General features: G+C 36.8%; 1 protein-coding gene across 1 annotated transcript in view; it reads right to left on the reverse strand.

Moving 5' to 3' along the window:
- The window catches only part of LOC101896548 (phosphopantothenate--cysteine ligase), a 63,677-nt gene that overhangs the window by 23,392 nt on the left and 24,726 nt on the right, over positions 1-15,559 (reverse strand). Inside the window, exon 3 of the mRNA XM_020039336.2 lies at positions 2,887-3,330. Coding sequence (XP_019894895.1) covers positions 2,887-3,330 — 444 coding nt within the window. The remainder of the gene's footprint in view (positions 1-2,886; positions 3,331-15,559) is intronic.

Raw genomic sequence — 15,559 nt, forward strand, 5'->3', positions numbered from 1 at the left:
GCCAGGCATGTTGTGAAAAATAGTAAACCCACGGACCATTAGAAATTAAAGCAGCCGAAAGAGAGTTCAATGTCAGGGCGACAGAGAAGATTTCATTTTGAAGTTGATTAAAACAGAAAATTAAATATATTGCAAAAAGGAAAGGTGACGTTGTAGGGAAAATGGGATTAAGAAATTTAAGGAGGCTCTGTTAAATTGAGAGAGAGGGGGAAGGTAGTGTTTACAATAATAGTGGACCTACTGGAGTGAATTTTTAAAGTCCAGCTTTGTGAAGAGCACTTTTAGAGGGTCTTTATAAACCACCTTTAGGGGGTCTTTAAAAGCCACCTTTAGGGGGTCTTTATAAGCCACCTTTAGGGGGTCTTTATAGACCACATTTAGGAGGTGGTCCTTATAGGCCACCCATAGGGGGTCTGTATAGACCACCTTTCTGGGTTCTGCATAGACCACCTTTAGGGGGTCTTTTTAAACCACCTTAAGGTGGTCTTTATAGACCGCCTTTAGGGAATTAACAGTGTGTTATGAAAAAACTGCAACAAACTTGAGACTGCTGTCATTTCTAAACCACTCGTCCGATAGCTGTTGAAATTATTCCAGTGGCAGCTCATTATATTGTTTACAAGCGTACAAAAGCATTTTGGTGAGAATTTTCCAGAAAAAAAGTTATTCTTGATGGAATTCAAGCGTGATAGTGTAATTTCTTTATATTTGGAAAACCACAAGTGGCTATCCTTAGAGCACTCCAGCATTTAAATGTGATTAAATCTTTTGTGTCTCGTATCATCGCTCGTTACCGTGATACGGGTAGCGTAACCCGACGTCAAGGAAGTGGACGGAAGAAAATAGCAACATCAGCAGAAATGTTTCGAAAAGTAAAGAAACGACTTGATCGAAACCCGCGTCGCCGTGGCCGAAAAATGGCTCGTGAGCTGAACATATCGCAACATTCCATTCGGCCAAACATTTTTAATAATGAGCTCGGGGTAACACCGCAACAGAAAGAAAATAGACTCAAAAGAGCTAAAGAGTTGCTTCGCTTAGCCGAAAGTGGTGAACTGCCGAATTTGCTTTTCTCCGATGAGAAAACATTGGTTGTCCAGCAGTTTGTAAACAAACAAAATGATCGAGTTTACTTGCCAAAGGGGTCAGCTGAAAATATGCACCTTCGGTTGGCCACCAGAACTCAAGCGTCGGCCATGGTGATGGTGTGGGCCGCCATAACAGCCCATGGTCGCTCTCCGCTCGTTTTAATCGATCAGAATAAATGCCGAATATTATCGCGAAATTATTCTGGAGGGTGTGTTAAAGCCTTGGGCATACAAACATTTTGGCCACAGAGCTTGGACATTCCAACAGGACTCAGCTGAGTAGTACTCAACACGCGCCACCTAATAATGGTTACAAAATGAAGTTCCTCGCTTTATTTCTAGCGCACATTGGCCAAAAAAACTACGAATACCAATCCGTTGGACTATTGTGTCTGGAGTATTTTGGAAAGCATGGTTGGCACTAAAAAATACCAAAATGTCAATCACCTCAAGCAAGCGCTTCGCCGGGAATGGGCCAAAATACAGCAGAGCAACATTCGGGCAACGTGTGGCGGTTTCTATGGCCGTTTGAAGGTCATAATTCGTGTCAAAGGCGACCAATTCCAATAAATCTAAACTTATTCTAAAATTGATGCTATTTTCGTCATTTCTTGCTTTCATTCAATGAAATTGGAAAAAAAAATGTAAAAATTATGCGGTTTGAGTTTGTTGCAGTTTTTTATCTCATCCAGTATAGACCACCTTTAAGGGGTCTTTAAGGACCAGATTTAGGGGGTCTTTATAGATCATCTTTAGGCGTCTTTATAGACCATCTCTAAGGGGGATTTGTAGACATTCTGTAGGGGGTCTCAGTGATTAAGTCTTTTTTATGGTTAGACATTTTTTAAAAGAAAACAAAAAAAACATGGAAGCCTGCATTTTCCTATTAAAAAAATCAGTCCTCATTGATCTAGTAATATTTTGAAATATTTTTCTTAGTAATTTATTTTAATTCCCTTGATATTTATTTAAGAAATCCTATTAAGTCCCATACCACTTATGGTCATAAACAATTATGAAGAAAAGCAATGAATAATAGAAGAATAGAAAGGAAAATTACTTGCATTGTTCCAAAGACAATAGAAAATAAAATGTCAGCAAAAGAGAGGAGAAACAAAAACGACAACACGCATCAAATGTTTACAAATCAAATTCTCAGACTCATTGTTGGTGCAAAATTGCAAACAAAAAAAAAGGGGGGAGGTGGTTGCGCACTAGGTGCCCAACTAGTATTGTGGTAGATAGATCCCGATTAAAAAATGACAAAAAAAAGAGGGGAGTAAACGGAAAACAAAAAGAAAAATATGACCGAACAATGTTGTCTGACGACAGGTCGTATTGATTTGGCACGTGGATGGCAATATTAAATTAGAAAAAAATACGAAAGCAATTTTTCTTCTACTTTTTTTTTCATCACATTCATAAATCAATATTGATTCGATGAAAATTGTCATTGAAAGGAAAAGGGTTAAAAATGGTTTGACGTAAAATTTTCAGGGAAAAAATGTAAATTCAGTTTTCTTTAAGAATATTTTCACTATTACTCAATATCCTTAATGGGGTTTCCAAATCACATATGCATCCTTTTGCTGCCGGAAAACAGTCCTTTACTTTTTTTTATTCATTCATTTCTAATTTCTTAATATAATTTCAAAATTCTTTTTTTAAACATTTTTTACATATGCATCCTTTCGATAAAGAGAGAGAGAGAGAGAGAGAGAGAGAGAGAGAGAGAGAGAGCGAGCAACAAATCTACCTCTACCAAAAAAATAACTATCAAAATTCTTTACCAACTCACCATCATATCCTGCGGTATGTAAAAATCCGATACAGCCGCTGCCAAATACAACACGGCCCGATCTTCAAATGCGGCCAAACATTCACAGGCGGCCCTCAGAAGCCACATATAGTCGACGACACTGGTAAAGCTCACATACAGAATCATTTGCGATTCACGAGCCTGTTTATATTTCGCCAAGATTGGTGCGAACACATCCACCGAATCGGGATTAACCGTTATCGAAGTGCTCTGGCCATTATCCGTAATATCGAGCATATCGAAAAACTGCTGTCCGGTAAAATGGCGGGTAAATGGTTCCAACGACTTGAGACGATGCATAAATATAACGGCATAATTATGATCTAGGAAATATTCTGCTGATGAGGAGCCACGTGTACCGGCACTAAAGTTATCCACAAAACGTACCGTGTTGTGCTCCAATGGGACGGTTGTGCCACCTGACTGGAAAATACAAAGAAAGCAATAGATATGGGGAATTAGTAATGAAAAAATAGAAAACAAAAATATTAGGCTTCGAGTTTTCAATCAGGCGAGATCTATAGGCTTTTTAGAATAGTCTAGTTAGGTAGTTTACTATAGAAAAGTGAAACAAGTCGATTTTCGAATTGTGTGCCAAAAAAGTAGATATTTTGATATAACATTTTCCTGAATCATCTGAAAATAGATTTCAAGTTTTTTTTTTTAATTTTAGATTTTTGAGTTCTGAGTTGGATTTTGCCTCAAAAAAACTTTTAAATTTCGATCCTCCAACTTCTTTAATCACCTAAGAATTCAATTTAGATTTTTACTTTAACATGAAATCGGTTATTTAAAAGTAGAAAATCAAAGTTGTTAATCATTGCATACTTTTAGGCTCATATGAAAATGAAAAATCAACTAAAGCTTAATCGAAAGTCGATTTAATTACGAACCAGCCATATACGTCCTCGGCTGTGCAGACAAATAAAGGCAGATGTTCATCTTAGGGATGCTGTGATCAAAAGGATGGTGATTGAACAGGACAGGGAGACGAGCTAACAGGGAGTCTCTATAGGCGAGCTGACAGGGAGTCTCTATAGACGAGCTGACAGGGAGTCTCTATAGACGAGCTGACAGGGAGTCTCTATAGACGAGCTGACAGGGAGTCTCTATAGACGAGCTGACAGGGAGTCTCTATAGACGAGCTGACAGGGTGTCTCTATAGACGAGCTGACAGGGAGTCTCTATAGACGAGCTGAATGCAGTATCTATAGATGAGCTGAACAGAGTCTCTATAGGCTAGCTGAAGAAGGAAACCTTTCTCTACACGATCGAAATAAGGTAGACTCTCTACGGACAAGCTAAAATAGTCATTTTTTCTATAGACGAGCTGAAAAAGCGATTTTTTCCTTTTAACGAGCTGAAGATGCCACCCTCTACTTTTAACAATCTTAAAGCACGACTCTCTACATACGAGGAGTCTTTTAGTTTACATACGAGGAGTCTTTAGTTGATTGATTATAAAGACGATCTGAGAAAGGAAAGACGCCTTTGGGCCGAAATATTTATAGATCAGCTTATGTAGGCAGTTTTCATAGCCCATGGTAGCCATATTTAAAGACAAGATATAGGCAAATTATCAAATTTACTGATTCAAGGAGTTCAATCAGGCGGAGAATTTTTTTGCCGAGCTGAGGAAGATGGTTCTGGAAGTTTTTAGATTGGTCGTAGATAAACTAAGTAGGAAATCCAGTTGTGTTCGATCGAAATAGCTCAAAAGGGAATTACCAGAGGCCGATCTGATTCTCTTTCAGAAATTTAAAGATGCTACAGAGTGTGTTCCCAAAGATCATGCCCAAAGATCGTAGCTAAAATGAACCTAATAATAGAAGTCAATAATATATTCTTTCAATCCGCGTAAAATAAGGTCATAGAATGTCCAACAGTGTCTTCGTAGCAAAGCAGACTTTTTAGACCCCCAAATGGAGGTCTAAAAATCAGCTTAGAAGAATCTTAATAATTAAGATTAAGATAGCCCTTTCTGCAAGGTTTTATATAAGCTGAAGACATTCCTTACAGACCACCTGAATAGAATATCAATATATGATCGGCTGTATTTATCAATAGAAATGCAGGGTCCAATATTTATGTGTGTTTCCTTATAAATGGGGTGAGTGAATTGAGTCATTTCAAAAACGATTTTTTAAAGACCCGAGTTTTTTAAAAAAAAATCAAAATACGAAAAATTGAAAGCTACTCTCGTAGACTTTTTTATACGTTCTTAATAAAGTAATTTTTGAAAAGATTTTGATATTATTTTAAGAAAACTAAAATTGAATAGAGACTATGTAGACTAGAAGTCTCAAGTGTAAGGGACATGCAATTTATAATGAAGGAAAAGGTTATTGTACAACACTGGAGACCAGTTTTTATGGATTTGAAGAAGTGCGTGTTTTATGTTTTCCGAGATATAAGTCCGTTTTCAAAAGCTGCCCATTTTTTTGTTAGGCAATCACCATATCATTTATAATACCTATTTCAAACATATTTTTACTTTTGAAAATAGTGAACATTTTTAAAATGGAAACATTTGGGTCATCTGTACGCACAATCAAACTTTTCCCGTCTATCAGTTTTGTATAAATTGTCATTTTTATATTTTATATTTATGGGTTTCAATTTAAGAAAGAAATCTAGCCCAAGAAAATATTTTCTCATCATAGTTTGAATCATCTGCGACATTTGAGTGGTAATTTCTGTGTATATGCCTCATTAAAATCATCATAAACATCATAATCATCATCATCATAATTATTGACCAAAAATAAAAAAAAGCCCCAACCCAAATGACTGGTCATTTAGCGATAGAAACAGGTGTTTTATATTTTCAATTTTGTTTGTCTGGCTACGCATGAAAGTAAAAAAATTTGCAGACATGACAAGTTACACTTTTCATGTTCGATATTTGAATTCTTGGCAACTATCCACGGTTCGAAGAAGTCCCACATTAGACCCATTTTAAATATCACTGTCATATTTACATACCAGATCGACAGACGTGTCGTAGATTTGCTGTAATGTTTTTTTTTTCAATTTGACTTTTGATTTGCTTTATTGAATTTCAAAATTTGATTAAGCATTCAATTTGATTTTTTCTACGATTTCTCTTGGTTGATTGGTTTTTTGATATCATCATGGGTGGCAGAGATGTGTTTGTCAGCTGTCTACTGCTTTGCCACCACCACCCACTTGACCACTTGACTCAAATTAATCGCATTCATCATTTGTAGTTGTGGAATTAGAATGAGGAGAGTATTCATTATTTATAATAAGAACTCATTTGTAATTCCCACTAATTTTAGGCAATTCATCCAAAGCACTTTGGGGCAATACATCCAAGAGAGGGAGAGAGAGAGAGTGTATGTGTGTAAGAAAAAGGAGGCTTGTAAGAGTGAAATATTCCTAATTGCAACATTTAGGAAATTTTCTTTCCTAAATACGAACGATGCGTAATTTGTTATTCAAAATAAATTGCCATCATTTTTTTTTTTTGACAGTGTGCGAGTTTCTTGTGGAATACATTTGGCAACCACATTTCTCAAATCAAATGTTAAGACCCGAAGAAAAAAATTCTGTTAATTGTTTTTCTTACAAAAAATCTTTCCTAATCGGCTTAGGATGATTTTAAAAATCGATTAGTTTCCATCACTTGGTTACAATATTTCAATGGGTCATTGATCTGCAAGTGGGACAGGTGAATGAAAAAAAAAAAACCAAAACTTTTGATTAACTCCACCTCTCTTGGCAGTTTGATTAACCGGAAATTTAAACAACATCAACTTTCGCCATGCTCCAACTTGTAGTTTTATGTTTAACCTACAACAGCAACAACAAAAAGCGCCCATAAAACATCTAAAGAAAAAAAAGAAAAGGTGAAGTGTTGCGATGCACGCGGCTAGGCTGGGCTGGGATGCTTTTAAATCCCATCATCAAGTGATATATGAAAAAAAAACGGCGGAGAAAGAACAAAAAACCGGTTAAGATTTACATTTCATGGAATACATTTCATTTCATCATCTGCGGTGAGTGTGTGCCTGTGTGTTTTATATCAAAACACATATGTAGGCATGCATGTGTTGCTGCTGTTGGTACCATCACCATTCACCGTGCGCTCCCTCCCATATGGACACGTTTTTCGATGCCACTTCTGGTTTCATGTTGTAGGAAAATTCTTGGTGTGTCTATTTTTAAATAAAAAAAAAAACTTTTTTCTCCCTTCCCTCCTGCAGACGTTGAAGAATTTTTCAAAAGAAATGCCGGTATTTTTTATGTCGTTGTTGTTGTTCATTCTTTTTCATGACATATCTCTGTGTGACCTCATGCTAAGATTTACTAACATATCAAGCGTAGGCAGCAATAGAATAGAAAGTTGTCTATTTTCGAGGTTCATATATGGTAATTTGATTGATTTGAAAACTGTATTATTTTTGTTTGAGTCTTTGGAGATTTTGAATGAATGAAAACGAAAAATATTCAAAGATGTTCGATGTTTACTAAGTCGACGGACCAAAAAAGTGTCTAGGAAAAACTCTTAAAGTATTTATTCATTCTTCTAAGAAGACTCCCTTCAGCTCTTCTAAATAACTCGCTTTTACTCTTCTAAAACGACATCTATCAGCCCGCCTTAAGAGAAGACTACACGTCTGTTGCTTTCTAAATAATACTCCGTGACCTCTCGTCTGTCACCCATGTCTCAGTTCATCTAGAGAGACTACTTCCAAGTTCGTATACAGGGGGAGATGAAAAAACAGCAACCAATTTCGGGCTGCTGTAAAAATTATTCCAGTAACAGTATATTGTTTACAAGCGTACAAAAGCATTTTGGTGAGAATTTTCCAGAAAAAAAGTTTTTCGCGATGGAATTCAAGCGTGATAGCGTGATTTCTTTATATTTGGCTGGAAAACCACAAGTGGCTATCGTTAGAGCACTTCTGCATTTAAATGTGAATAAATCCTTTGTGTCACGTACCATCGTGATACTGGTAGCGGTGCCCGACGTCAAGGAAGAGGACGGAAGAAAACAGCAGAAAAATCGCTCGTGAGATGAACATATCGCAATATTCCATTCAGCAAATATTGAAAAATGAGTTCGGGGTAAAGCCATTGTAATTCCAAAAAGTGCAAGAACTTACATCGCAACAGAAAGAAAGTAGACTCAAAAGAGCTACAGGGTTGCTTCGCTTAGCCGAAAGTGCCGATGAGAAAACATTCGTTGTCCACCAGTTTGTAAACAAACAAAATGGACGTGTTTACTTGCCAAAGAGATCAGCTGAAAATGTGCACCTTCGGTTGGCCACCAGAACTCAAACGCCGGCCATGGTGATAGTGTGGGCCGCCAAACCAACAGATGGTCGCTCTCCGCTGGTATTAATCGACCGTGGCATCAGAATAAATGCCGAATATTATAGAGAAAATATTCTGGAGGGTATATTAAAGCATTGGTCACGCAAACATTTTGGCCGCAGACATTGGACATTCCAACAGGACTCAACATCATCGCACTCAGCACGCGCCACCCAAGAATGGTTACAAAATGAGGTTGCTCACTTCATTTCCAGCGCACAAAATGCCACCAAAATCTCCGGATATCAATCCGTTGGACTATTGTGTCTGGCGTATTTTGGAAAGCAAGGTTGGCACTAAAAAATACCAAAGTGTCCTGACAAATAGCCCAAAATACCGCAGAGCAGCGTGTGACGGTTTCATTGTCCGTTTGAAGGTTATAATTCGTGCAAAAGGTGACCAATTCGAACAAATCTAAACTTATTCTAAAAGTTGATGCTATTTCCGACATTTTTTTCTTTTATTCAAAAAAATTTAAAAAAAGCAAAAATTATGGCGTTTGACTTTGTCTCTCTTGACTTTGACTCCCTCTCAGCTCGTCTATAAAAACTCCATCTCATCACGTCTTTAAAGCCTCCTTCCCAGCTCTTGTATAGACACTTTCTCTCAGCTGGTTATAGAATTTATAGAGGCTCACTTGACAACGTGTCTATAGAGACTTGCTTCACAACTCGTCTATAAAGACTTCGTTCAACTCGTCTATAAAGACTTCGTTCAACTCGCCTATAAAGACTTCGTTCAACTCGTCTATAAAGACTTCGTTCAACTCGTCTATAAAGACGTCGTTCAACTCGTCTATAAAGACTTCGTTCAACTCGTCTAAAAAAAACTTCGTTCAACTCGTCTATAAAGACTTCGTTCAACTCGTCTATAAAGATTTCGTTCAACACGTCTATAAAGACTTCGTTTAACTCGTCTATAAAGACTTCGTTCAACTCGTCCATAAAGACTCCGTTCAACTCGCGTATAAAGAATTCGTCGTCTAGAAAGACTTCGTTCCCTCTCTTTAAAGACTACATTCCGCTTATCTATTCGGACTCCGTTCAACTTGATCATGAAAAGACTGCTTTCAGTTCGTCTATTAAGACTCTTTCCAACTTGTCTTTAAAGATCGCCTTTAACTCGTCTCTAAAAGCTTGTCTATTGGCTTTCTTAAATTCGTCCACAAATACATCCTTTGACTCGTCTAAAAATAGCTATTATATAAATTCTGAAACTAAATTCTAGAATTTACTTTTCTCCACTTTCTCCAATACGATATTAAAAAAAAACTACATTTCAAAAAGAATGAATCGCCATAAAACGCATTCACTTAAATTATGTTCATATTAAACCGGTTGATATGTAGGTCAACAAGATTTTGTCATAAATCCGATATGTGAAACAAAAATCAAAAAAAAAAGAAAAAACTATCAAAATATTAAAATTTTTCGAAATTTCTTATCTCACATTGCACTTTTTGCTGCTGTACACGAATAGATAATAAAAAAATCGCATAGAACATTTAATATTAAAACTTGATTCTTAAGCTTTTAACATTCCCTGGTCTTGTTACCAACTGGTATAGAATTTTGCTATGGCTTATATTACCATATTCTAGAGTAGTTTTATCTCACATGCAACTTGAATTTCACATTTTTAAATATTTCCTTGTTCTATGAGAAAAAATACAGAAAACCACCAAAAACAATGGGGAACCATTTTGAATTCTTATTTTAAGCAAAAATGTTCACATGGCAAGAAGAAAACTGCAAAATATACTGTACCGCCACCGAGAAAAACTGACATTGTGGAAAACGAATGAGTTTCATTTGTTTTTTGTTCTCTTGAGATATTTGGAAATCTTAAAAATAACACACGAAAACTAAAGATCGCAGATTATTTTTAGAATTATTTTGAAAAAAGCAACAACAACAACCCAGTATCCATAACTTAAAAATTATTCCAATTTTAATGTTTATTTTGTACATACCTTGTGAAATAAAAAATCATGGTAATTGTGGTCCTTTTATCAAATAAATGCCTCACACATAAGCACAAGTTTACTTTTTTTTGGTTTTTGATCACCTTTACCGGTGATCTGATTAGCCACCAAGATCCCCACCACTGGACCATGGCGGTTTGGCTTTCTTCTGATCTCTTTGAATGTTCATTTCAAACTGAGCAACAATGATAACAGCAAACGCTCAAGAAGTCAATCAACGAATGGCTGAGTATATTCATTCATGTATTCATTCGACGCAGCAGCGACGTCAACTGTGTGACTGCACACACACACACAAAGCCACCAGCGACACTGGTAATCAAAAGTATGTATACATCACAAATATGGGGATCAATAGGTATTTTATAGACAGACTGAAAAAGGGGGTTTTATACAATGGGACAGAGGGCCAATTATAAAAAAAATTGAGAGACGAGCCGAAAAAAGACAAATTTTATGAAGAGGCTAAAGCGAGTCTTAATAGATCACATGAAATTTCATGGATCAGCTGAGAAACTCAGCTAAAGGTATTAGATATTACAAAATATTGTGAGACTTCAACTAAGACCGGCAGGTTAAATTAGTAGACCAGCATAAACAGGAAAACTTTAACGAAGAGCAAAATATAAAGCCTTCATAGGCTTCATTCAAAATATAAGCCTTAATTTGAAACGGGTAGTCATTTTAAACGAAGAACAAATGTGCTGAGAACATGACATGGAGGTGCACAGTTTTGCAGGCGTGGTGCACATTTTTAAAGACGACTAGCAAAAGAGCACGCTACTTCGTCAGCGAAAATTCCACTTTAAAATTTCAAATTCGTGTTAGGCCTTTTTATACCCTCCACCATACTATGGAGGGTATATTTGTCATTCCTTTTGTAACTCCTCGAAATACTCATGTCTGACCCAACAAAGTATATATATTCTTGATCAGCGTAAAATTCTAAGTCGAGCCATGTCCGTCTGTCTGTCCGTCTGTCTGTTGTAATCACGCTATCTTTAAACGAATTGAGATAGAAGGCTAAAATTTTGCACACGTGTTTATTTTTCCAGTAGGCAGGTTAAGTTCGTTAATGGGCTATGTAGGTAGACGTTTTCATATAACCCCCATATATCGGTACCTCACGATATTCGGTATTTTGACGATTTTAGCGACATTATTCACCGGAATAGTTTCAACTGTGGTATTTGAAGTTCGAAATGGATACTACAGCCTATGACATAAAATTATCTGGGCAGGTCCACGTCTTCGTATAGCCCCCATATAACGGTAAATCCCTATATTCGGTATTTTGATGATATTAGCGACATTATGCACCTTCGGTTGGCCAACAGAACTCAAGCGCCGGCCATGGTGATGGTGTGGGCCACCATAACAGCAGATGATCGCTCTCCGCTCGTATTAATCGACCGTGGCATTAGAATAAATACCGCGAAAATATTCTGGAGGTTGTATTAAAGCCTTGGGCACGCAAACATTTTGGCCGAAGACCTTGGACATACCAACAGGACTCAGCACCCTCGCATAAGCACGCGCCACCCAAGAATGGTTACAAAAATGTTGTTCCTAGCTTCATTTCCAGCGTACAATGGCCACCAAAATCTCCGGATACCAATCCGTTGTGTCTGGAATATTTTGGAAGGCAAGGTTGGCACTAAAAAATACCAAAGTGTCGATCACCTTAAGCAAGCTCTTCGCCGGGAATGGGCTAAAATACTGCAGAAACCTTAACATGCTGTCGGATGTTGTCATTGGCCGTTTGAAGGCCATAATTCGTGCCAAAGGTGACCAATTCGAACAAATCTAAACATATTCTAAAATTTGATGCTATTTCCGACATTTTTTTCCTTTCATTCAATAAAATGTAAAAAAAAATTAAAAATTATGGCGTTTGACTTTGTTGCATTTTTCTTATCTTACCCTGCATGTCTAAACTGTCTACTATTATTGCCATGTCTTTTTTTTCAAACATTAAAAAATTGTTTAAGTGTGAACCAATTTTGTCCCTTACAGTAATTGAGCCACTGCCGACAATATGGACTCAGGCAGAACATATTTTCTCATGACAAATGCTGCCCGAACTGCAGTTGGGTATGAAAGAAAAAATGAGATCGTGTTCATTTTAAGGCACATGCAACAATCATGAGAGAGAGAGACGAGCCAAAGAGCCAAAAAGGCACAACATTAACAACACATTGTCATGGAATCGGACAACCGACAACAACAACACAAACGCTTTCATTTATAATTTAAAACACACAAAGTACTTGAGGTGAATAGGATCTCCCCTCCTACTGGGAATGTGCGGAAGATAGGATCATGTTGTAAGTACAACAACAACAACAAAACTCCCTCAAAAAAAGGCAACATCAGCAGCGGCAGCAACAGTGGGAATCAAGTGATGATCATCAGTTTACAAAACCGGTTGAGAATTGTTTCTCAAATTATCCGTGCGTGTGCATTTTGTTTGTGTTATTTTCGATTTGCCCGTGGCAGGTTTTGAGGGGGTGAATTTGGGTTGGGAAACTTAAACGAAAATGTTTAAAAAGACAGTCGTCGACCAGCTAAACACGGGCAGACGATTTAATACATCTAGCAGGTACTGTGTTGTTGTTGCTAGCCATAAATAAAAATGTTTCATGCCCAAAAAGGTTTTTTTTCTGTCGATAATTATGTAGGAAAAATTATGGTACCAAACCATTTAGAATCTAATAAATTAGTTCTTTGGAAATTTTGAGAGATCCAACAAAACAAAAAAAAAAAACTAATAAAATATCTGTTTTAGAATTGGAAAATTAATGGTAGATAAAAAAAAATTGTATAAAAGATTCTTAGGGGAGATGAATTTAAGAGTTGATGCATCAATAGTTCAATGGACCACAGTAAAAACGAAGCTTGTTTTATGTAATACTTGGTGTGGGGAGAAGGTGAATAAACTTGAAAAGTAACAAGTAAAAAGTATTGGTCGGTGTGCCGACAGATGTATACCCTCAGCCAATGTTCGATTTTTTTCAAAATATTTTGACTTTTGTCATGATTATTCAAACTTTTGACCCTCTATGGAGCGGGTTTTGAAAGGATGGGCCAATATTGTCTATATCGTACCGGAAATAGGGAAATATTGAGATGTAACAAGTCTGGAATGAAATCGGATGTTATTTTCGCGTTTTATGAGCACCATGGATATACAAAATGTTGTCCCTTTGTACCAGAAGGATTGGACCTATATATTCCAACTTCACAAATGATCTTGTGTTAGTAGAAATAATGGGATCTGTGAAATATAAAGAGAACCTGATGCTTATTTCGCGTTTTATGACCTTCATGGATATTCGAAATTTTGACCCTTTGTAGGAGAGGTACCAGAAGGAGTGGTCCGATCTATACCATTTTTATAACAGATCATGTGTTGATGGAAATATTCAGACGTGCCAAGTCTGAATGGAATTGGATGTTAGTTTCGCATTTTATGAGCTTAATGGATATTCAAAACTTCGACCTTCTGTGTGGGAGGCACCAGAAGGAGTGGACCGATATATTCCATCTTAACGCCAGATCTTGGTTTAATAAAATTATTGGGATGTGTGAAATTTGAAGACTGACACAAATATTAGGATTTGCAAACTTGGAGCTAAATCGGATTATTGTTTATCTTTCTGTGCAGAAAATATATTTTTGAAAATTTCGAACGTTTGTGGGGGAGGTACCAGAAGGAGTGGACCAATATTGCCCATCTCCGAACTCGATATAAGTTTGACAAAAATATTACGATGTACCAAGTTTGGACCAAATCGAATACTCCCTTCGAAAGTTATCGTGCGCAGCAGCCAGCCAGACGGACGATCGGACGGATATCGCTAGATCGACTCTTAATGTCCTGAAATGGATTTGGTATCAAAAAACCTAGGGTCTAAAACCGTTATTTCGACTAGGCACGTTTTGACCGTATCAAATGATATATACCCTCTCTAGCCATATGGCTGAGGGTATAAAAATACATGACTTCAGCTCTGAATAAATGAATAAAATAATAACAAAAAACACGATTGTTGCTGCCTTAAAAAAAATTATAACAAATAGCTCCTAAAATAGTTCCACGATTATTGATTGTAATTCTTGAAAAAATATGCCAAACTCCCAATTTAATATTATATGTACAGGGTAAGATGAAAAAACTGCAACCAACTTCAGACTGCTGATATTTCTAAACCACTCGTCCGACAGCTGTTAAAATTATTCCAGCGACAGCTCATTATATTGTTTACAAACGTACAAAAGCATTTTGGTGAGAGTTTTCCAAAAAAAAAAAAAGTTAGAAAGCAATAAGTTCGGCCGGGCCGAACTTTGAATACCCTCCACCATTTGGAACGAATTTGGAAATATTCAAAAAATAAAGTCCTTAAAAAATTTTGTTAAAATTTTAAAAATACAGAATATAGCCGTTATATTGGGGTCTATACGACGTGGACCTATATAGGCCTTGTTTGTCATACCATACCATTACCATATTAAAATTCGAAACAATTTTCTGTCACAGGCTATAGCATCCATTACGAACGTCAAATACGACATCTCAAAAAATTTCGGTGGGTATTGTACCTACCGAATATAGGGAGGTACTGATATATGGGGCCTATACGAAGACCTGTACCTGCATAGACAATTTTATGTTACAGACTGTAGTTTCCATTACGAACTCTTAATATATAATTTGATACAATTCCGTTAAATAATGACGCTAAAATCATCAAAATACCGAATTTTGGGAGGTACCGTTATATGAGGGCTATACGAAGTGGTGGACTTGCACAGACAATTTTTTGTCATAGGCTGTAGTATCCATTTCTAACTTCAAATGCCAAATTTGAAAAAAATTCCGATGAATAATGTCGCTAAAATCATCAAAATACCGAATATCGGGAGGTACCGTTGTATGGGGGCTATACGAAGACGTGGACCTACACAGACAATTTTCTGTCTAAGGCTGTAGTATCCATTTCTAACTTCAAATGCCAAATTTGAAAAAAATTCCGATGAATAATGTCGCTAAAATTATTAAAATACCGAATATCGGGAGGAATTTATATATGGGGGCTATATGAAAACGTGGACCTACATGGCCCATTTACGAACTTAACCTGCCTACTGGAAAAATAAACACGTGTGCAAAAATTTAGCCTTCTATCTCAATTCGTTCGAAAGATAGCGTGATTACAACAGGCAGACAGACAGACGGACATGGTTAAATCGACTTAGAGTTTTACGCTGATCAATAATATATATACTTTGTTGGGTCTGACATGAGTATTTCGAGGAGTTACA

The sequence above is a fragment of the Musca domestica genome, unplaced genomic scaffold (genome assembly GCF_030504385.1).
Source record: "Musca domestica strain aabys unplaced genomic scaffold, Musca_domestica.polishedcontigs.V.1.1 1, whole genome shotgun sequence".
In the NCBI taxonomy this organism is placed as follows: Eukaryota; Metazoa; Arthropoda; class Insecta; order Diptera; family Muscidae; genus Musca; species Musca domestica.